At 42.1% G+C, this 21,942-nt stretch overlaps 1 protein-coding gene across 4 annotated transcripts in view; it reads left to right on the forward strand.

Annotated features, from left to right (window-relative positions):
• Positions 1–838: 838 nt before the first annotated feature.
• The window catches only part of LOC121479288 (amyloid beta precursor protein), a 270,747-nt gene continuing 249,643 nt past the window's right edge, over positions 839–21,942 (forward strand). For all 4 annotated transcript variants that reach the window (XM_041734781.1, XM_041734782.1, XM_041734783.1 and 1 more), the window contains exon 1: positions 839–1,039. In XM_041734781.1, coding sequence (XP_041590715.1) covers positions 983–1,039 — 57 coding nt within the window. In that variant the 5' untranslated portion in view covers positions 839–982. The remainder of the gene's footprint in view (positions 1,040–21,942) is intronic.

The following is a 21,942-nucleotide window of genomic DNA, read 5'->3' on the forward strand; positions in this document are numbered from 1 at the left end:
ATGTTACATCCCAGCTTGATAAAAAAAAAAAAAAAAAAAAAAGAAAGAAAAAGAAAATCCCTGACCGTCTCCTTCCCAAAACCAAAAACACACAACAAATAAGCAAAACTTTTTTTTTTTTTTTTTTTTTTAACAAAATCCTTCCTTCAAGGAGAAGTAAATAGGTCGCCCCCTTGTTCTCCAGGTCTTGCCTTTCCTCTTTCGGTTCCTTCTAAAGATAGATATTCCTTCCAGGTTGTTCCTGGCTGCTTTTGACTGGGGAGGGGGGAAAAATGAGGTGGTTTTTTTTTTTTTTTTTTTCCCCTCTCTCAACAAGCAAAGAAATTCTAATTTCCTTTAAGCTTGTCTGGTTCCTATTCTCTTCCAGAAACGCTCCCCCCGCCCCAACCCACACCCCATCAAACCAAGGCAAGCAACCAAATGCGGCTTAAACGCACCCCGGCGGCAGCAGCCCTCGATCCGGCATCCCCGGGAGGCCTGCGGGGTCGGATGAGTCAAGCTCACGGGGACGAGCGGAGCCGGCGTCCTACGACTCACCTTGCCCCGATCCCGCACGGTCCCTCGCGCCGCCCCAGCCTCTCCCGCCGGCCCGCGGAGCCCCGGGGCGGGGGCGCGCGGGGCGCGGAGCAGCCGCGGACGCCGCACCTGTGCGCGCGGGGGGCGCGGGCCCCTCCCGGGCCCTCCCGCCGCGCCCGCCCCGCCCGCCCCGCCCGCCCGAGCGCGCGCAGCTCCGCGGCGGCTCCGCTAGGGGTCCCTCTCGGGCGCCGAGCGGGGTGGGCTGCATCAGCTGACTCCGGGCTCCGAGCCCAGCCGCCGCGCTCCGGCGCCGTCAGTTTCCTCGGCAGCGGCAGGAGAGAGCAGCAGCCGGAGCGGCGCGAGCGCGGGGCCACCGGAGACGGCGGCGGCGGCGGCACCGGCAGAGCCAGGGCGCGGCGGACCCCACTCGCACAGCAGCGCGCTCGGTGCCCCGCGCAGGGTCGCGATGCTGCCCGCTTTGGCACTGGTCCTGCTGGCCTCCTGGACGGCTCGGGCGTTGGAGGTGGGTGCCGCGCCTCGGACCTGGGGGTGGGGAGGGAGGGGGTACGGCGGGACCCCGATCCCCCCCCCGAGTCTTTAACCTGGAAGCGCCGGGGCGGGGGCGGTCCCGGGGCCCCCCTTTCCTCCACGCCCCACGCCCCGCGCCCCCGCTCTGCAGGCGCCCTGCGCATCTGCGCCTCCGGCCCGGCCCTGCCCTGCCCTGCCCTGCCCTGCCCCGGGGACGCGCGCTCGGGCGGCGGACGGCGAGCTGGAGGCGGCGGCCCCCGCGGCGGGGGCGGTCCTGAGCCGGGACCCTGATCGGTGCCTGCTGGCGGCGGGGGCCGGGGGCCGCGGGAGGCCTCCAGGCGGGGGGCAGGGGGCAGAGCACGTGGGGGGCCGGGGACGCAGCGCCCCTGACCCCGTCCCCCGCGCGCGGCCGCTGCCCGTCCTTCCCCGGGGCCCCGGAGGAGCAGCCGGGACAGCGCGACGGGCCCCCCCGCCCCCGCCCCCGCCCCTCGCGCCTTTCCCGCCCCGCTCCGCCTTCCGCGCTCGTGCCCAGCGCCCCTGCCCGGTGGCGGCGGCTCGCTGCGGCCCCGGCCGGCTCGCGCACCGCCTTCCGCGGGCAAACTTTGTACGGTTTGCGCCCTTCCCTTTGTGCAAGTTGCGAGAGGCCGGGCGGGGGGTCGGAGACCGCGGCCCCCTCGCACCCTCCGCGAGCCTGGCGGGCCCCGGCGTCCGCTCCGCACCGGGAGACGGAGAAGGTTCCCGGGAACAAAAGCGGCGCCCCCCGCCCTCGCCGGCCCGGGTCTGAGCGCCGCCGCCGCCGCCGCCGCCCTCGCCCGCGCTGCGCGTGTGTCCCGGAGGGGGCTGGGGCGCTGCCCGGGCCCCGCCCCCGCCCCCCCGCCCCCGCCCCCGCCCCCCGAGTGCGGGGCTCCGAGCCCTTGGGGAGCAGCCTGCGGGCGGCGGGTGCCGGGACGCGCGAGCTCTGCCTTCCCGGGCATCAAGGGAGGCGTTTGTCCGAGCAAGGCGCGGCCTCTCCGCGGGCGGCTGCATTAGCCCCCTGCGGCCGCGAGCTGCCGGGGAGGGTCCTCGGGGTCTCTCTTTTTAGGGTGCACGTAAAAGGATTGAACTGAGTGAAGATTAAGACGGAGAAGATGGCGCCTCTGCAGTGCAGCAAAGAAAAGCGGTGTGGAGGCTGCAGCCTGGTGAAATGCACCCACCGCTAGGTGTATAGCAAGTCTCCCCCATTCACCCAACTCTGGAACATTCAGCTAACGCCCGTGCAAAACGACTGTTTTTCTTTTCTACCCAGAGATGCAGAGAAGTTGTTGGGGTGACAGTTGGGGCAGAAGAGCTTGTATTTGTATCTCGCATCGTTCGGGTTCCCGGATATAGGTATCTTAACCATTTGCAGTCTCTCCCAATTTTTCCGATTTTTTTTTTTTCCTCCTTTTCCAAAGAGGCAATTCCCAGATCAGGGTTTTTTCTGTCGCTACACGGAGGCTCTGCGAATTATCACAACAGGACCGTTTTTGAGTCCCTGATTGACAAGGTCATTGAACTTTTTCCCCCTTCTTTTTACCTGTAAGTGGCTCAGAAATCACCATAGGGCTAGAATGATGCAAGAGGAGAAGCATTTGGTTTTCCGTGTTTTTAAAAGATGCATTTAATTAAGGGGATTCCTTTCTTTCCTCCAATTTATTTATTCCTACAAGTTTTTCTGTTATTTTCCTGGTTGTCTTCCGACACACTAAAAACATACACACACACACACAAATTAAGTAAGGAAGGAGCATATCATAACCTTTATATTTGAAGTTTTTGCCAAAATGTAAAATTTATTTGAGCGCTATTTTTTTTTTCTGTATAAACAGAGGTAACATGCAGGCAAATATGATTCAGACTTATTTTTTTGGCCAGTGTGCATTTCTTGGCTCTTTCTGCCATTCTTTTGGACATTTTTACTTGTTACACTTCCTTCAAAGAGTGCAAGTGAAATGCACATTTAATCCATTTTGCAAAGCATTGGCGAAAGGGTAGGCAATTCACTCTAATGAGGTTTGAGGGGGATTAATTCAACTATATCTGTGTCCACTGAAAGATGTAATTATGAGTTGAGTGTCTTTTGTAGGGCTTGGAAAATAGGTCTACTGCAGGTGGCTCTAAAAAAAGAAATGAATAAGGGCAGTGATAATGGGGCCTCCACTTCTGGGGTTATTCTGAGTTGATGAATTTGCCTGGTATATTGATAAGAATATGAAATTTAAAGGTTCTAACATTTATTTGTTTAAACTTGCTTCTTTAATTTTTAGTTTACTGTATTGAGGGGTTTAATCTGAAAACAGTGATTTACTTTGACGATGATGCTAATTCACAGATTATAGATTCCGACTCTTACTGACCAGTACTGCCCTAAAAGACATCTGTACACAGAATCGTGAAGCTCAGATTCGATCCTGATCTATAGGCAGTCACTGGTTCTTGCTAATCAACGGGTTAGACGGGTGATAACCGGCGGGGCACAGAAGCTTCTTCTCTTTTGTCACCCTAACCAGCAGAGGCGCCTGATGGCACTTGGGAGGCTCTTAGTACTGCAGGGAAGTATTCCAGATAGAATAATGACGCCTGGTTCCGATTGGGGAAGGCAAAAGGAACATGCAACTGAATAGATGACAAGGTTAAGTTAGGAATGACTGATTGAAAGCAGTACAAAAGAAGGAAAACAGGTTATCCTTGTGGTTGAGGCTTTCTCCTTGTTACTAGAGGCTCCTAATTTTTATGTTACTGTTGATGGCATACTGGAGACTTCTCTACAGATGTTTATATGAAGCTGACAGTTGTCAGTCATTCCAGAAATATGCATAGCTATTAGATGCCCTTCATGTGGCCACTAAATTGTCACTGAAGAAGTGCAATAAAATTCAGTAGAAATGTACATTCTGTTTCTGCAAACGATCTGGGTGGAGACGCATAATGCCTTAAGAGGCTTACAAATTATCTTTAATGTTTTCCTTCTTTAATCTCTGCTTCATTATATCAATTACAAATGCAAAAATAAACCTTAATGAATGTACTTTAAATGTAAAGCTCCAGGTCGGAAGGTTTAATTTGACTGCATTCCCCTGCTTACAGGAAGTTCGCAGACTAGGAAATAGAAAGTGTTAAATACCAAGAGGAAAGTACAGATTAAGTGGTTTACTGAGCAAAAGCCTTACAGTGTAAACATCTATATTTAAGGAATAAAGGAACAATGAGATGAGATAATCCTAGAGAATTTCCTGGTAGTTCATTGCCAGCCAGGGTTGTACCCCAAGTCTGGGAGAAGGGAGTGTAAACCTTTGCATTTATAATATTTACATACCTCACCAGCCTTTCCCCTCCTAGACACAGACACATGGGTGTGCACACACACACACACCACCACCACCACCACCACACACACACACACACACACACACACACACACAAAACATACACACATGCCTGAAGGCAGGGTGGAGCAAAGGCAGGGCTTGATTCCCTGAAACCCTTCATCTATTCATTTGGGACAGTTCTGTTGATTCTCCTTTTGGGCCAAACCCTGGCCACAGCTCTGAAGAGATTGTGTTGTTCACAACAAAAAACATTGTGTTGTCACAAAAAATCACAAAACACAATGTTTTCCTTCTTAAAGCTTCCAGTCTAGTGGAGAAGATAGATGGTAAATCATTATCAGTGTATGTTCATGAACTGTCACAGAAGCCAAGACAAAGGAAGGGGGAGGGTACACTCTAGAGAGGTGGGGTGGGGAACCTCGAAGTAAGGGGTCAAGGGGGGAAGGGGCTGAAAGCAAGATCTCACAGCTCTCTTACCACATCTTCAGTAAGCGCTTGACCAAGGGAGTGAGTACATGACAAAAAAAAAGTGATTCACTGGGCCATGGACAGGGGAATAGAATAAAATGTTATGTTTGTGTTTTGGTATTTGCTGGTAGTTTCTACTTCTCTGTGTTCTACATTATTGTGAAATGGTTTCCTTCTCATAGTGGGTTCCCATACGTACAAAGTGGGGATTGACGCAAAATACCACCTCCTGCAAATCTTTGGAAATGCTGTCACCCTGTGTCTCAGAGCCAGTATAGAGACACCCTTAGGAGGGGCTGGAGGAAGCTGGAGGGGTGGCAGATAGAGGAAGCTAACATGAAGGAGGCAGTGTGCCCTCTGAGTAGCAAGTTTAATCAAAATGTCTATTTCTCAATTTGTTGTTGTTATTAAAAAAAAAAATGGAGCCAACCATACCTAAATCCTCAAACTGAATTTGCAAATGAAAATCATAGTGAAGGGGAACACGTTATGTAACTAATTCTTCGGTATAATGTGGATCGCCTAAGAAATAACCATTTCCGTGAGGGCGCTAGTATTTGTCTTTGAAAAAAAAAAAATTGTGAATTTTCTTCTTCAGTAATCCTGATTAATGGATAGGCATGGCTGATACTTTTTTTAGAAGAAGTCCACCGGGATCCCTGGGTGGCGCAGCGGTTTGGCGCCTGCCTTTGGCCCAGGGCGCGATCCTGGAGACCCGGGATCGAATCCCACATCGGGCTCCCGGCGCATGGAGCCTGCTTCTCCCTCTGCCTGTGTCTCTGCCTCTCTCTTTCTCTCTGTATGACTATCATAAATAAATTTAAAAAAAAAATTTAAAAAATTTAGAAGAAGTCCACCAAAAATTGGGTTAGAATGACTGCTCTAGAAATAAGGTAGAGTACTAATAGCCTACCATGGAAGCCCTACCTAAATAGCTGGTCAACGCGTGGTTGGTACTTACACACATTATGTACTATATTCTTACAATAAAGGAAGCCAGAGAAAAGAAGGTGTTATTAGGCAAATCATAAGGAAGAGAAAGCACATTTACAGTACTGTGCTGTATGTAACAGGAAAACGTCTGCATATAAGTGGACCCACACAGTTCAAACCCTCGTTCAAAGGTCAACTGTAATTCATTAAAAAAAAAAAAAAAGGTTTGGACATATTCATCAATTAATATAGTTCTATGAAAATGTGATGCTTGATAGATTGGTTAGCTGACTGTTGAAAGTAGGGTGGAGACAGAGGACTCAGGTTCACATGCATGAAATTTTAGCTGCAGTAAGGAGCTTAGATTTAGTTCGGCTACATTTTTGAAGAAACCAGTACAGATTTAGCTTGAACTTTGCTAGGATTATAATACTTTATGAAAGAAGGTAGTGCTTGAAATGTGGAAGAAGAGATTTTTTTAACAGCCCTGCTCTGTGGAAAGTAGTGGAATTGTACTCGCATTTATAATCTTAATTTCCATACCAGTGTGATGGTAGGCAGGCAACACGTGATCCTTGAGATTCCCATAAGGTCAGGGAAGGTCACATCTCACTGATTAAGATCCTGGATGAGGGCACGATTGCCTGGGCTTAAGCTATGGCTCTGTCCCTTTTGAGCTATTGACTGGATTGGCTCTGTACCTGTTTTCTCCTTCATAAAATGGTGATATACACACATCTATAAACATATATATGTAAAATGCTTGGAACAGTATGAATTAATATATAATATATATAATATGATATATAATATGATGACACCTTGTAGGCACTGTGTGTTAGATACTACTGTATGTGATGATGACGATGTAAAATGAATATATTTAAGTCACACATGGTTGAAAGGTTAAAAAAAAAACAAGAAAAAAATACCTCTATAATGTTTTACTTATTGACTACTGCACTTAACTGACCAGCTAAGATTATTGCAGGAAATTGGCAGTTCTCTAAAAAAAAATGAATTTGATTTAAATTTTAAAATGACATATTACGGATAAAATTTCATCCATGTTTTAAAATTTCACTAAAATATTTAAAATATTATATTTGAAATACTCACTAAATATATCTATTTTATGTTTCAATTGGCTTCTTTTTTTTTTTTTTTAAAGATTTTATTTATTCATGAGAGACACAGAGAGGGGGGGAGGAGGAGAGAGAGAGAGAGAGCTGCCTCATAGGCAGAGGGAGAAGCAGGCTCCATGCACCGGGAGCCTGATGTGGGATTCGATCCTGGGTCTCCAGGATCGCGCCCTGGACCAAAGGCAGGCGCCAAACCGCTGCGCAACCCAGGGATCCCGGCTTTTTTTTTTTTTTTTAAAGCATTAAGATTATTTGGGCAGCCCTGGTGGCCCAGTGGTTTAGTGCCACCTTTGGCCCAGGGTTTGATCCTGGATACCCGGGATCGAGTCCCACATTGGGCTCCCTGCAGGGAGCCTGCTTGTGTCTCTGTCTCTCTCTGTGTGTCTGTCATGAATAAATAAATAAAATCTTAAAAAAAAGCAACTCTCATATTCTATATGTGTCACTTAAAAAAAATTAAGATATTTTGGGTTTACTGAAAATTTTAAACAGTACAGAAATGTGTAAAAAGTATAAACCGTTTTTTCACCAATTGAAAGACCTATTTTGAATATATGCATATGGGCAGCTTGCCACATTTATCTGATAATTGAGCAGGTTTGTATACCGGCTCGATTATTAACTGTGCTATTAATTGACTATCAGCTATGCGCAGGGACCTTTGAACAAGCTTGTTTTAGTTCTTAGCAAAATCTCCTTTTTTTAAAAAATGAATAAACCAGTTTGTCCATCAAAGCCAAAATGGAAGATTTCAAATGCCAGCAAAAGATTTTTGGTTTTAAAATGGAAGTGTGAAATGATCTTCACCAGAATACAAGGAAACCAAAAAGCAGACTGCTTGAGAACGCAGCATTTCTATATGAAGTAGTTTTTAAAATAAAATGAATTACAGTATCAGATGATGGCTATCAAATCTTCAAAACTTTATAGTAATCTGCCTAATTAAAAGCATACTCTTAAACAGCATATTTTGTTTGTTATAGAGTAAGAGGTTTTCAGTCTCAATTTCAAAATTAGGCTAAGGTATTTGAGAGTAGACAAAATTGGTGTTCCTGAGATTGAGGAATTATTTTTTTTTAAAGATTTTTATTCATGAGACACACACAGAGAGAGGCAGAGACACAGGCAGAGGAAGAAGCAGGCTCAATGCAGGGAGCCCGATGCGGGACTCGATCCCGGGACTCCAGGATCATACCCTGGGCCAAAGGCAGGCGCTAAACCACTGAGTCACCCAGGGATTCCCAGAGGAATGATTAACACATGAAGAATCCATATGTAAAGTCTGAAGGGATCTGTGTGGGTTTTTGTTAACACTAATTTTGTATTTACCTTTGTCCTACTCAATCAAAAAATGAGGTAAAGTAGGAGAATGCTGTTACGTAGCCATGTTTGGAATAAACATCTTGCTCAGAGTAGATCCAGTGAGGAATGAATGAGATGGCACCACAACCCTATGTATAGGGTCGATGAGCAAGGACAAGGAGTAAGCAAGATAAACGTCTCAGAAAAGGGAAAAGAACAATAATCATGTTTTGTAGATGAACAAATTCTAGAATTCTTAAGGTCTTAGTAGTGATGGACCCCAAGCAGTGTTCATATCTTTGAATTTCCAGATGGTCTTTCTCTTTTTTTTTTCTCTTTTTGGGTTCAGATGATTCTTAGCTGAGAAGTTTGAGCAAGGGAAGTTCCTTTTTTGGCTGGGGTGGGGGGGATATTTATTCTATTGATAAGAAATTGTTTTTGGCCTAATCTTTTTCTTAGAAAATCTAGCAACTTGTCTGGTGCTCTCAGATTGCTTCCATAAAAAGCCACATTGTGTCTTCATTGAAGAAGTCATCCTAGATGATGGAGACTGTGATACATTACTTTTCAGCCTTAAATTAAAACTACTTAATGAGAGTAAGAGTATATTAACTCTTAGTCTTTGTTAAATTTTCAAACCTTTAGTGACTGTAATATATTTTGACCATGTGGACAAATTTTGCAGGAAGGAACACAAGAGATGTAATCTTACCCTTGGGGTATATTTGTGCACCTTAGATCTGACCCCTCACCCCCAGTTACCAAAAACTCATTTGTTCAATGTTTCCATGTCTGCGTGTGCTTAATTACTATATAATTAATGAGGCAACATAATTTTTAGTTTTAATCAAAAATAAAATAGTATTATCTATTATGGATTGATGAGTCCAAAAAGAAACTTTTTATATCTGCCTTTACTATTGGATGAATTTTCATAAGCATAATTACTGTTTTTATAAATAACACTCAATTATTTTAAAATGGAATTTATAGGCACACGTGATAAAGGTAGATAATGTGCTATTTAACTATATTGATTTTTTTTAAGTCTTTCAAAAAAGGAGTATCCTCATTTACTTTGAAGGTTGAACCTTTATTATTTTTTATATTTACTTTTTGAGAGACAGAGTACACAAGCAGGGAGGGACAATGGAAGACAGATCTTAAGCAGGCTCCACACCCAACACAGGGCGCAACACGGCCTGATCTCATGACCCTGAGATCATGACTTCAGCAGAAATCAAATCATGACCAGAGTCAGACACTCAACCCACTGAGCCACCTGGGAACCCTGATGTGTGAACCTTTAAAACTGATGCACATTTTTTGAAATCTTAGCCAACTCTTCCCAACACTAACATTAAAATGTATCATGAAAATTGATATCTGAGAGCAAATCTTTCCCATACTGATGCTCTTAATTGCTTATTATGGTTTGTTTAAACAAATACAGTTTTGTCAGCGCAGCATATTGATTTGAAAATGCAAGTGATGAGTTCTTGAGAGATTCCCATAGAAACTTGCAAATATGCAGACTGATCATTCTAAGAATAGTATTCACAGATACTTACATATTAGATTAATTAGTAATTTCAAATTAAGAGAAATTTTTTTTTAATTTATTTTATTTTTTTATTTTATGATAGTCACAGAGAGAGAGAGAGAGGCAGAGACACAGGCAGAGGGAGAAGCAGGCTCCATGCACCCGGAGCCCGACGTGGGATTCGATCCCGGGTCTCCAGGATCGCGCCCTGGGCCAAAGGCAGGCGCCAAACCGCTGAGCCACCCAGGGATCCCAAGAGAAAATTTTTATAGAAAAGTCAATAATTTTTTTCAGATACACAGAGAAACAGATTCTTAAGGGCACAGCCAGCAAAGGGAAATGCAGTTTTTCATTTAACAAATATTTCTGAATCTCCTGCCCTTAAGGAAGCTTAAAGAATAGCAAGAAGTTGACAGAATAAAAAGGACACAGTAGGGGACTAGGAAAAAATTTAGTTAGGGAAGGGGCCTAGGGGAATGCTATGTGGAAATCTGTTGTGGGTGTTAATCTTTTATGTGATATTATCAGGAAAGGTCTCTGATCTCTTCACTATGCAGATATAAACTCGGATATCTGGAGGAGAGAACTGTATATTCAGCGTGATGTAAAAAAAAATAGGGATAGGGGATCTACTTGAGAGCGGTTAAATAATTAAAAACAAGAATGGTTGGGTAGAAAAATTGCAGTTTCCTGTACCTGTTTCATCACTATCACTGCATTTCGTATTTACTAAATACTTGATAAATATCCTCTGTGAGCTAGCAATTTTATATTGTGAAAAATAAAGAATTATGTGATTGATTCTTGAATTAACTTGTGTTTAAAAAGTTGTGAATGACCCTTACCTACAAGTGTAGAGAGAAAATTAAAGCCTTTTAGGGGTGCCTGGGTGGCTCAGTCAGTTAAGCGTCGCCTTCAGCTCAGGTCATGATCTCGGGGTCCTGGGATGGAGCACCACATCATCATCGGGCTCCCTGCTTGGTGGGGAGTCTGCTTCTCCCTCCCACTCAGCCTCCCTGCCTCCCCCCGTTTCTTGCTTGTGCTCTCTTCTCTCTCTCTCTCTAATATATAAAAAACAAAGTCTTTAAAGAAAATTAAAACTTTAAATAAGATTTATTTTTTCAGCCTTTTCTGTAACATTTTATTGTGAAAAGGTTCCATAAATGGCTGTCAATAACTTAATGTCCAGTCATTTGCAACTTTTTATTTCAGAAATTCAGTTGACTTAGCAAAAATTGTCTCATTCTTGAAAGGTTTCATCAATCCTCAGATTGTTTGGGACAGTTTCAATTGAGGGTGCCAAGAAATGATTTTGTTTGAATAAGATTTGTGTATTGGGACTAAATTGAGTAGACATCAAAATGAAAATTTCATTATCATTGTCCTTTTTCAGTTTGCTGCTTTTTTGCTTTTTTTACAGCTAGTATTTACTTCTTACTCGAATGTGAGCCAGGATCAGAATTGGTCCTTTAAGATAAAAAACTTGAGTTCTGTTATTTCTCCAAAAGAATTGTACTATTCAAGTTCACAGGCTTTAAGTCAATGCCACTATATGCTATTCACTTGACAGGCATTGAAAATCTAATCGAGGTCATTATGATTAGCTTTGTATCTTGCTAGTGTTTTTTCTCAGGCTTATTTTTAATGTTATATGTCAAGTGTTAAATCCTCTTACACCCCAGAGTCCAGAAAATTTAAATCCAATCAAAGTAAACTAAATTTCGAAATCTTACAATTGTTTTGTGTGGGGGTAACATTCCCAGCTAACTGATGGGCCGTTTGAAGGTGAAGGCAGCTTACATATTGCTGCTGGTTTGAGGAATGTAAAGGGCTCCACTTGGCAAGAGTACATTTGTGACAAAATTGCAGTTTTGAACTTACTGCATACTTGTTCAGTGAAGTTTGAGAGGAGGGAGTCCTCTGAGGGTAGCCATGTGACTGGAAGGCCAAAATAGTAGGAGCTAGACTACTGGTGGCTGGATAGAGATGTCCTTAAGACCGTGCAAGTCCTGGGAAGTAGGGACTGAGTAATTTGTCAGCATGGCCATTCAAGATAGCTGATACTAAGATAATGAAGATCGAGGGGCAGGGAGGTCAAACCTCAGTGAGCAAGCTAGGAAGCACTCTGTTTCCAGGCAGTTCCTTCCCCTTGTCTGTATTTACAATTTGAATACTTCACCTCATTTTGTGGGCTGGACTCAAAGATTAAATTGTTATCATTGTGAATTTTATTATGGGAAATTTTTGTCATGTTGTAAGGGCACTGGTGGGAGTATTCAGTTTTGGGGAGTTCTTTCTTACATGTATGTGTTTTTAGTTGTATTTGTTGATTTCATACACAGCCAATGAGGAGATTCGAAAGAAATTTTCACATAAGTTTCCCCCCAGGAGGAAAAAAAAAAAAAAAACATTGGTTAAAATATTATTCTGCAGGCTTCTTACCATTGTTAAATTATTTATGCTTCTTAAAAATTCTGACACATAACCTCATTGCTTGCTTTGCTCATTCATCTCAGAAGTGGAACACTGAACACAAACCCAAGCCTATTGATCGATTCTTCTAGCAGATGAGGGGAAGGTTTAAGGCAGGATATTTAATTGGGTATTTGAATTATGTGTTCATGTGTTTTGTCTCTATTCCAGATTTTCTCCAGGCGTTTGTGATTGACTTCTGTGATATTGACACTGATTTGGAGTTCTGTTTTTTTTTTTATCCTTATTAATTTATTGTCTGACTGTATTTTCTCCCCTTTTTCTTGAAATTTTGAAAGCATCATTCATTTTATGGACATGTACTGGATGCCTTCTGTGTTTCAGTGGTCACATGAGCACTAGAATCTTTGTGGGGTTATGAGTAAACAAAGAAATAACTCACTTTGTACCTTGAAGGATTTTGCAGCCTGATAGGGTAAGAAACCCAGTATGCCCAGTATGCCCAAGGCTCCAAGGGAGGAATGTACAAAAAGTCTTCAGAGTAGAGGCAGGCAGAATTTAAACTGGGTTTTAAGGATGAGTAGGGGTTAACTCTGGGGCATAGTAGAGATTTCCAGACAGAAGGAATAGTGAAGGTGTAGAGGTTCAAAAGAGGAAGCCTTAGGAATGTGGGTGGGAGAGATGGTGTGGGGATGGGAGGAGATAAACAGCTTTGGATGCTTTGATGAGTTTGAACTTCATTTTCTTAGGAAATGGGGGTATTTTTAGATGTTCCTAAAATGGGAATAGCCATTAATGACTACAGTTCAGTTACATTTAGGAGCCTTTGCTGAAGTTCTTGTCAATGTCTGCTTAATCCCATTAGCCAGATGGTAGCACCTAACTGCACCTAACTGCAAGGGAAGCTGGTACACTAGCTGGAGTATTGTCACCAGGAATGAATTCTAGATTCTTTTCTTAGGGAATAAGGAGAGAGTAGGATATTGGGTGACAAACACCTGGCATTCTGGAATTTGCAGGGAATACAGTTAAAAGAGGTAGAGGAAAATGGGTAGATTCATAAACATTCATAAACATCCATATGGAACCAAAGGGTAGATTCTCTGTAAGGGTAGGTTTTTGGAATTTGACCATTTATCACAAGAGCACATCTCTAAGAATAGAGGAGGAGATGAGGAATGCTTTTTTATTTTTATGGCAGGAATACCCAAGAGCTGAGCCTTCACTCTGGCCATTGGTACCCAAGATGGTTACACTTGTGTTCCTGGGAAACCCTTCCAAATGGTGATGGAAAAACACCTAATTCTAGTGGCTCTGTAGACAGTCTTGGCAGGGTCAGTTTGCTCTCCCTGTCGGTAAACTATCTTTCATTGATTTAGAGACTTCCCTAAAGCAACCTTGTTGTGCTTGTTCTTTAAAAGGAAGAGCAGATAAAATAAGCTTTGTGGTTTTTAGAAAAGCATGATGCTCAGAACCTTTGAGCTAGTTTTGTCTACCATGTTCAACTTCTTTTCATTGCTCTACAGCCTTTCTTTTCTTTTTCTCTCTCTCTCTCTTTTTAAGATTTTATTTATTCATGTGTGAGAGAGAGAGAGAGAGAGAGAGGCAGAGGGAGAAGGAGGCTCCATGAAAGGAGCCCGATGTGGGACTCTATCCTGGGACTCCAGGACCACGCCCTGGGCCGAAGGCAGGCGCTAAACCACTAAGCCACCCAGGGATCCCACTCTACAGGCTTTCAAATGTGTTAAGGTGCACCTGTGTTATTCAAACAGAATGGAACAATCTGTGGAAAAGAGAAAAAATAAACCTTAATATAGTCGAGTAAAAATGGGACTGCCATTTTAATATTCATCTTAATTACTCACCTCTTTTTTTTTAAGATTTTATTTATTTATTCATGACAGACAGAGAGAGAGAGAGAGGCAGAGGGAGAAGCAGGCTCCGTGCAGGAAGCCCGACGTAGGACTCAGTCCCGGGACTCCAGGATCACACCCCAGGCTGAAGGCGGTGCTAAAACCGCTGGGCCACTGGGGCTGTCCTCACCTCTTTTTTTTTTTTTTTAATTCAATTAATCTAAAAGTGGTCAAATGAAGAAACTTACCAGAAAGTGTGTGATGAAATAAAGATGTGGAGAAACCCTAGAACCTTGGTCAGGCTAGATATAATCATTCACATTAGGGAGTATTTGAAGTTTTATAGTACATATTTAACAGCACCTAAAGATATATTTAATATATGTTCTAAGAATTTGATGTATGTGATTCCATCTTAAGGAAATGTCTAAATATCAGGGTTCCTCTACAACTAGTCTTGGTTTTATTTTCTGATTATTTCTTTTTGAACCCTTGGTCTCTTTAAGAGAATTCAAAAGCATAGTTCAAGTTTGATCATTTAAAATCTGGGCATTGATTTTTGTTTTGTTTTTATTTTGAAGTATCTGTCAAGGAAATATTCTATCTTGTCAGTTATAGAGAATGTATTCAGAGAAACATGATAATTTGTATGTGTCTGGAATAGCTGTTGATGATCATGAGAATCAGAAGGAGTAGCCATTGTGTGTTTGAATGTATATTTCTCTCATGTTAACTTGACCATATTTTGAAATTAATACTTTTTCTTTCCCCCTAAAAAGGTAGGTGGTAATTGTATACATTTGAAACTGTTTTGAAATTATGGTAGATAGAAATTGAAAATAAAAGAAAATCATGTTCTTTAATTGCAGCATAATTATAACGGTCATATATAGTTTGTAGAATTTGAAAAACTAATTTCACCAAAGGCCGTGCATTTTATGCTGAATTCTGTATTTAAGCCCAGTCTGAAACGGGTTCGCATTTAGTTGGCTCTGGATTGCAGAGTTAGGGACTATTGCTGGTTTTATTGACTTTAAATAGTTGCTAGTTTATTTTTCAGGCAATTAGATTTATGCCTTTAAGATCACCTCATTGAAGAAGCTGACGGTTCAGGCATATGTTCTGAGAAGAATACTTGAGTTTTCTTGATTGAGGTTCTTAGTTTACCTGAATCATAAATATTTTATTAGGTTTGTTCACAGCCTGTTGTATCTCTAAGTAAACTAGCTCTCTGGAAATAACTCTACTTTTCTGATCATTTAAAATACATTAAACAAATTGATATGATCACAAAAATTGGTGGAAGAGTTTCTAGTTAGGTACCAATAAAATGTACATGTTCATTTTAGTTCCTGTAAATTCAAGTGAAAGTTTTAAAAAAGATCATAATCATCTTTATGAAGTAGACTAAATCATTTTATATATTTAATTCAAAGGAAACTGCAAAGACAGGCTCTAAGTTCCAGTGGAGACAGTAAGCTCCAAGTCCTAATGACGGAGACACACGGAATGGCAGTGTTCTGTTCTGATGCTCTCCTGGTGTTATTGCATCTCACAGTTCCCCTAGCCTCCACGTAATGCTCAGAGCTGACTCTCAAGAAGAGCTGTCCAATAAAAGTATAATGGGATCACAGATGTAATTCAGAATTTTCTAGTAGCCATGTAAGAGAGTTAAAAGAAATGGGATACTAATGTTAATGTGTTGTACTGAACATGGTAAGTCCAAAATATTATTTCAACATATGGTCAGTATAAAAATTATTAATGAAATATATTACATTCTTTTCTTCACTATATGTCTTCCGAGTTTTATACATAGAGCATATTTCAACTTGGACTAGCCACATTTGAAGTCCACAATAGCTACACATGGCTAGTGCCCACCATATTGAATAGTCAGCTGTAGAAAGGCCAGTTCAACCTACTGCCATTCAGAAAAAAAATCAGGTTTGGGGGCAGGTAGTATCTACAAGCTCTTTCTAAGTTCCCTCACTCTACAGATGAACAAACTGGAATCTAGAAACCTTAGGTTACCCAGCATCAAAGCCCAGTCCCTGTCTTCTGACTTCTGGTCTCTTTCTTCATCACCCTCATTCTCCCTTTTTCTGTTGCCTGTTGCTGTGACTACTTTACTATGTCTCCCAAATGTTAGGTGGTTGGTATCAGTTCAGTCCTGAGCCAGGACACTTAAAATCTTGCCCGCTCAAGAAGGTATGCTCTGATCTGGACAAAACTGTGGTTTTTTGGGCAGGGTAAATAAAATTACGGGGTATATCTAGAACCTTTTTTGATATGTGCACTGTTGGAGTAGGAACTTGATGGGGGGGATCCTTTGGGATCCAGGGCAGGGTATGTGACTCTGAACACTGAACTCTCAGCTGCCCACTGAAGGGAAAGATCGACAAGGCATTGTTATAAATGTTCTATTGTGTAGACGAGATCTATTTCTGGAAACAACAGGGTTAAGCCTTCCTTTTTCTTTTCTTCTTTTATTTTTTGGAAGGCCGCCCATGTGTGTGCCCACAGTTCTTACCCATTTATAAAGTATATTTTTTGACAACTTAAGCCTGGTGCACTCCTGACATGTTATTTTCAGAATGTAAGCAAATGTGGAAAGCTTTCTGCATGGCAGGATGGGTTGGCGAAGGTAGGAGATCAGTGTGCTCCTGGGATTGTTTACAAATGCTGTAAAGTATTTGTTTTACAATATGAAAATGTGTGATGGGTAACCTTTTAGAGTTAGAAGTTATTTTTCTAAAATATGTACAGCCTGGATTTTATAGACTGTGTAAGAGTGCTTTGGAAACAGTTAAGTTTGTTATGTGACTTAGGTTTAGGGATTTTAGGTGAAGAGTTAACCATTTTTCTATTTGAACCTTACTACTTCTCATCTGTGGCTAACCTTTACCCACAAAGGCATTATTGATCTTTAAGTTAAGTAGGCACTGTATTTTTGTCACATTCTATGAAGAAAATAATTGAATTTCACAAATGCTGTTGTATGGGACAATACAGAAAAGATTCAGGTCTTGTAGGAATGACCTAAAAGTACAGAGATAACTGTGTTTCCTGTGGCAATTGTCTATTGAGCTTTAAAAAATGGTCTTTAGGGCAGCCTGGGTGGCTCAGCGGTTTAGCGCCGCCTTCAGCCCAGGGCGTGATCCTGGAGACCCCGGGATCGAGTCCCACATCAGGCTTCCTGCATGGAGCCTGCCTCTCCCTCTGCCTATGTCTCTGCCTCTCTCTCTCTCTCTGTGTCTCTCATGAATAAATAAATAAAATCCTTAAAAAAATAAATAAAAAATTGTCTTTAAACTTAAAATAGGGATCCCTGAGTGGCGCAGCGGTTTGGCGCCTGCCTTTGGCCCAGGGCGCGATCCTGGAGACCCGGGATCGAATCCCACATCGGGCTCCCGGTGCATGGAGCCTGCTTCTCCCTCTGCCTGTGTCTCTGCCTCTCTCTCTCTCTCTGTGACTATCATAAATAAATAAAAAATTTAAAAAAAATAAAAAAATAAACTTAAAATATTCACGATACTTTTTTAGCAATTTCTCATACATTTGCATAGTAAATATAACCAAGAGGAACAGAAGTTTAGAGCTTGTTGATGTTTGGAGGGGGGTCTTTTTAAAAAAATTATTATCATTATGAAGTTTAAGTTAGAGTTTTTTAAATAGAAAAGTATTGCAGGCACACTGTAGGTAACTTGGAGAAAGTACAGAAGCATGCATAAGCCTACCACCCCCAAATACCTGTTTTATGTAATTTTTTTAAGCATTTTTGAGATCATGCTGTTAAGTTCCATCTTATATCCTGCATTTTACTTCTTAACATTAAATCTTAGGCTATTAAAAACTCTTTGTAAATATATTTTCCAATGGATCTATGAGTCTGTTTATGGCAAAAGGAACTGTATAGTTTTGGGGCATGTGCTTCTTAATTTGGCATTTCCAACCCAAACTTAGGTTGGAAGTAGTGATGTAGGGAAGAATTATGCACCAAATACCTGTTAATATTTTAAGTTTTTTTTTCAATTTATTTATTTGAGACAGAGAGAGAGAATATGGGTGGGGAGAGAGGGGCAAAGGGAGAGGAAGAGCGAGAAGCAGACTCCCCACTGAGCAGGGAGCCCAACACGGGGCTTGATCTCAGGACCTTGGGATCACAACCTGAGCTTTGAAGGCAGATGCCCAACTGACTGAGCCATGCAGGTGTCCCAATATTTTAAGTTGTTATTGAATGATCAAAATCACTGCCCTCAAGGACTGTTCAGCGTGATGATCCTTCAACTATAAAGTAGTACTTAAAGTGAGATGAACAGAAACCATTAGAGGTTAACAGAGAAATAAGGAAAACTTGACCTAGTGATTCCATCAAGCAATCATCTTATTTAATAATTTCATTATCACTTGTGTAGGAAGAAGTTTTGATAGTAAGAAGTCGTGAGATTTGACAGGCAGACATAGCCAGGCTTCAACGTAGACATCACTGAAATTGTGATTTCAGTTTACTGGAGCCATCCAATGAGAGCATTAATTTTATGGGATTACGTAGATGTAACTAAAGCATCCTCTTTCCCATTTCCCTGCTTTTAAAGTCTCTCCTGACTTCATGTGGCTAAAAAGTATCAGAAACATTTACTCTATAAAGTTCCCAAAGGTTAAGAATATTTAGCCACAAAGAAAGAACTTTAACTATGTGTGATGAGATGCCTCCTCCACAGAACCTTTTCTGAGGTTGTGGACATGGTCAGTAGACCAGTCTTATATTTCCTATTATAGATTTTTGGAGCAGGGACTATGTTGTTTATTTATTCTTTACTTACTGCAAATAAATACAATACTGTAAGATACAGTGAATACATGCTACCCTCAGAAGCCTAAACCTTTTTCTTAGTCTTGTCATGCCTCCACAATCTACTGCTCTTTGTTAAATTGGAATATAACCTCTCAGAACTACCTGCTTCTTTTGGGCTTTCATTTTTTTTTTCAATAATAAAGCTTCCCTTCCCTTTCCACTACCCCCCATCCCATGTAAAAAAAAAAAATATATATATATATATCAAATAAAATTTATGTGGCTTTTCTCCTGTTGATCTGTCTTGTCAGTTTAATTTGCATGGCTCCAGTTACTGAACTGATGAGGCTAGAGGAAAAACTTTCTCCTCTCCTTTAAGTATTCAAGCTGGAAGGAACAATTAATGCAAAAGCTGTGAGGTGGGACGGTGCTGGGGCATGCTGTCTGAAGAAGTATGTGAACTGTTACTAATGTCCCACCAATTATGTATACATAATTTATCAGTAGCAGTTCGCATTGATGAATCACTTGTAAAAACTAATATTGCCTTCCATATTGAATTTACTCAGTCTCGGGGAAGAATATTTTTTCAATAAAAAGGAATTTATGGAAGACATTTTGTATTCTAAACATTTAAAACAGCTCTCCCAGGATATAATAATTCACCTTTGCCTCTGTATTTAAAGATACTCTCTTACAGTTATTTTAGGTTTGTTGTGTGGTTTGTTTTTTTTTTTCCTTTGTTCCAACTAAAAGAACTTCCATTAGAAACTTGGCAGTCAATCATGTCATATTGTTGGGATTCATAAGTTCTGGGATAAACACCTTTATTTTTAGCATATGTAAAAATAGATGCTTCCTTGGCTTTTGCTAGAAGATGAAGAAGAAACTTATATAGCTCTTTCTATGACTGAGCGCTGTCAGAAGTACTTTTCGTGTATCCTCAACAGCATCCTGGAAGTAGCTGCTTCCATCACCATTTTGTATATCAAGCTGGTCAAGTATCCTCAGCTGGGAGGGAGTTCACAAACCAGGTTCGCACTTTGTCTTTACTGTCTGTCCTCCTAACCACTCACATCTCCTTCCTCTAGCAGAATGGAATGATGGGTGGAGTTCAGCCAGTCCTTCCTCTTGGACCCTCTTGGACAAGGCAATTAGTTCCCTGAGGAAGCAAGCTGTTACAGCCACCGCTTGATAAGGAATATGCCTTCTGGTCTGTGCTCCCCTCCCCCCACCCTCACCTATATGAACTTCTGAGCACTGATGTCTTCACATGGCATCTTCCCCCTCCTCTGCAACCACTCCTTCTGTCCCAATCTTACTCCTTCCCTTTCTCTCACCCCAAAGAGAATAATCCAGACTATAGCTGTTGGAGGCATTTAGACCTTGCACTGGAGTCCATAAACTCCTTCAGTTATTAGCATCACGATCACAGGACCATGATTTAACTTACCTAAACCTGAATTTCCACATCTACAAAGTATCTGTAAATAGGTTGGTCAGGTTGGTCGGGAGAAAAACTGAATTAAGAAGAAGAAGGTAGGGAAGTCCAGAGCCTGGCCAGTAGCAGGCTCTGAATAATGGCTCAGATTTTTACTGCAAGCCTCTTTGTAACATCTCTTCCTTGACCCTTTGGGGCTGTCCCTGTTCCAGCTGGCAATGCTTTACTCCTGTGAATGCAGAGGCTGGGACAGAGGTCCAGTTACGGTGGCACTGCACCGCCTTGCTTCACGTTTCAGGGCTATCAAATAGCTGGAAGGCTGGAGCATCTCCACATTTCATTGACAACATTCTTAACGTCTGAAAACACCAATGACTTCTTTAAAATTCTGCAAAGACTTTGTGGTCAAATTGCTAGAGACTGAAATGTCTGTGAACCCAGAAGAAAAGCCACTTGGAAAGGAATGTAAAGAATGCTCGTCCAGGATGCGGCCCTCCTGCCTGGCCCCTTTCCTGCCACTCCTCCTTGTGCCCCTCCTTGGCATTTTCAGCAGTGACCCTGCACAAGTGATAGCCCTGGCTGCTTAGACCAGCTGGAGACAGCTCCAGAATTCCTGATGGCTGTCTCTCAAAGATCTCTGCTAACTCCTTTGAAAACAAAGGGATTGTTTACCGCATGTCACAGGGGACTGGAAAGGAGGTAATTGAGAGCTCTTGCTGAGGGGATCTGTTGGCTTCTAGCACCTGCAGAAGATTCCTGAAATGGTAGTAGCAGGACTTTAGCTCCTGGACCTGCTTGTTTGTGCATTGACTCTGTATTAGAGATGTGCATTTCTTTTTACATCTTATCTGTGTATTTCTGTACTTGTGTCAGTCGGACATTAGATTCAGGAGAAAAATCACCATGTGCCTTTAGTGGTTTCAGGTGACTCATAAATTTCATTAATCCACAAAATGTGAGTTGAATGTAGTGGTATGCTTTTTAGTTTGGGGAGGTTTTATTTTAGGGCACCGTCTTATTCTGGATGGGGAGGGATTTTTTTTTTTTTAACACGAACCCGTGAGACTGCTGGGGGTTTTGATGTTTTAATTCTAGAAGGATGTACTCTCTCCCTGTATCCCTCCACCCAGCCCCCAATCTTCCTTCTGACCCGGCATATGTAAGGCCCCATCAGATGTTAGTCTTTGCGATCCTGTTACACCCACATCCTGTGGCAGCATCCAAGTGCTTTGAGGCTGACTTAATATGGATTAATTTAACAGTTGCTCTGTGAAAACAGATGCTCTCGGCTGCTTATTTCTAATAAATTAATCAAGCCATATAAACGGTGTTTTTCCCTTTAAGAAGCCACATCTTCCTTGAAACTGTAGACCGATAAAGTAAAACTAAAATGCTTCTGACTAAAATTAGTGTATTATATTTAAAACCCTTCGCCTGAGACTGGTTATGAGACGCTCCTTTCTTACATTTCTAGTCAGGTGCTTATTCATAAAAATAAGGCTTATATAAGTGGTTGTGTTCAAATGTTATACCAGTCTGTTTTGGCAGTTTGACCTTTCACAGTAGCCAAATAAATATTTTTTTTTTTTACCCCGAGAATTATTTAACATTTGTGCTAGCAGTATGTCAAGTGAATTC

Source organism: Vulpes lagopus, chromosome 20 (assembly GCF_018345385.1).
Source record: "Vulpes lagopus strain Blue_001 chromosome 20, ASM1834538v1, whole genome shotgun sequence".
In the NCBI taxonomy this organism is placed as follows: domain Eukaryota; kingdom Metazoa; phylum Chordata; class Mammalia; order Carnivora; family Canidae; genus Vulpes; species Vulpes lagopus.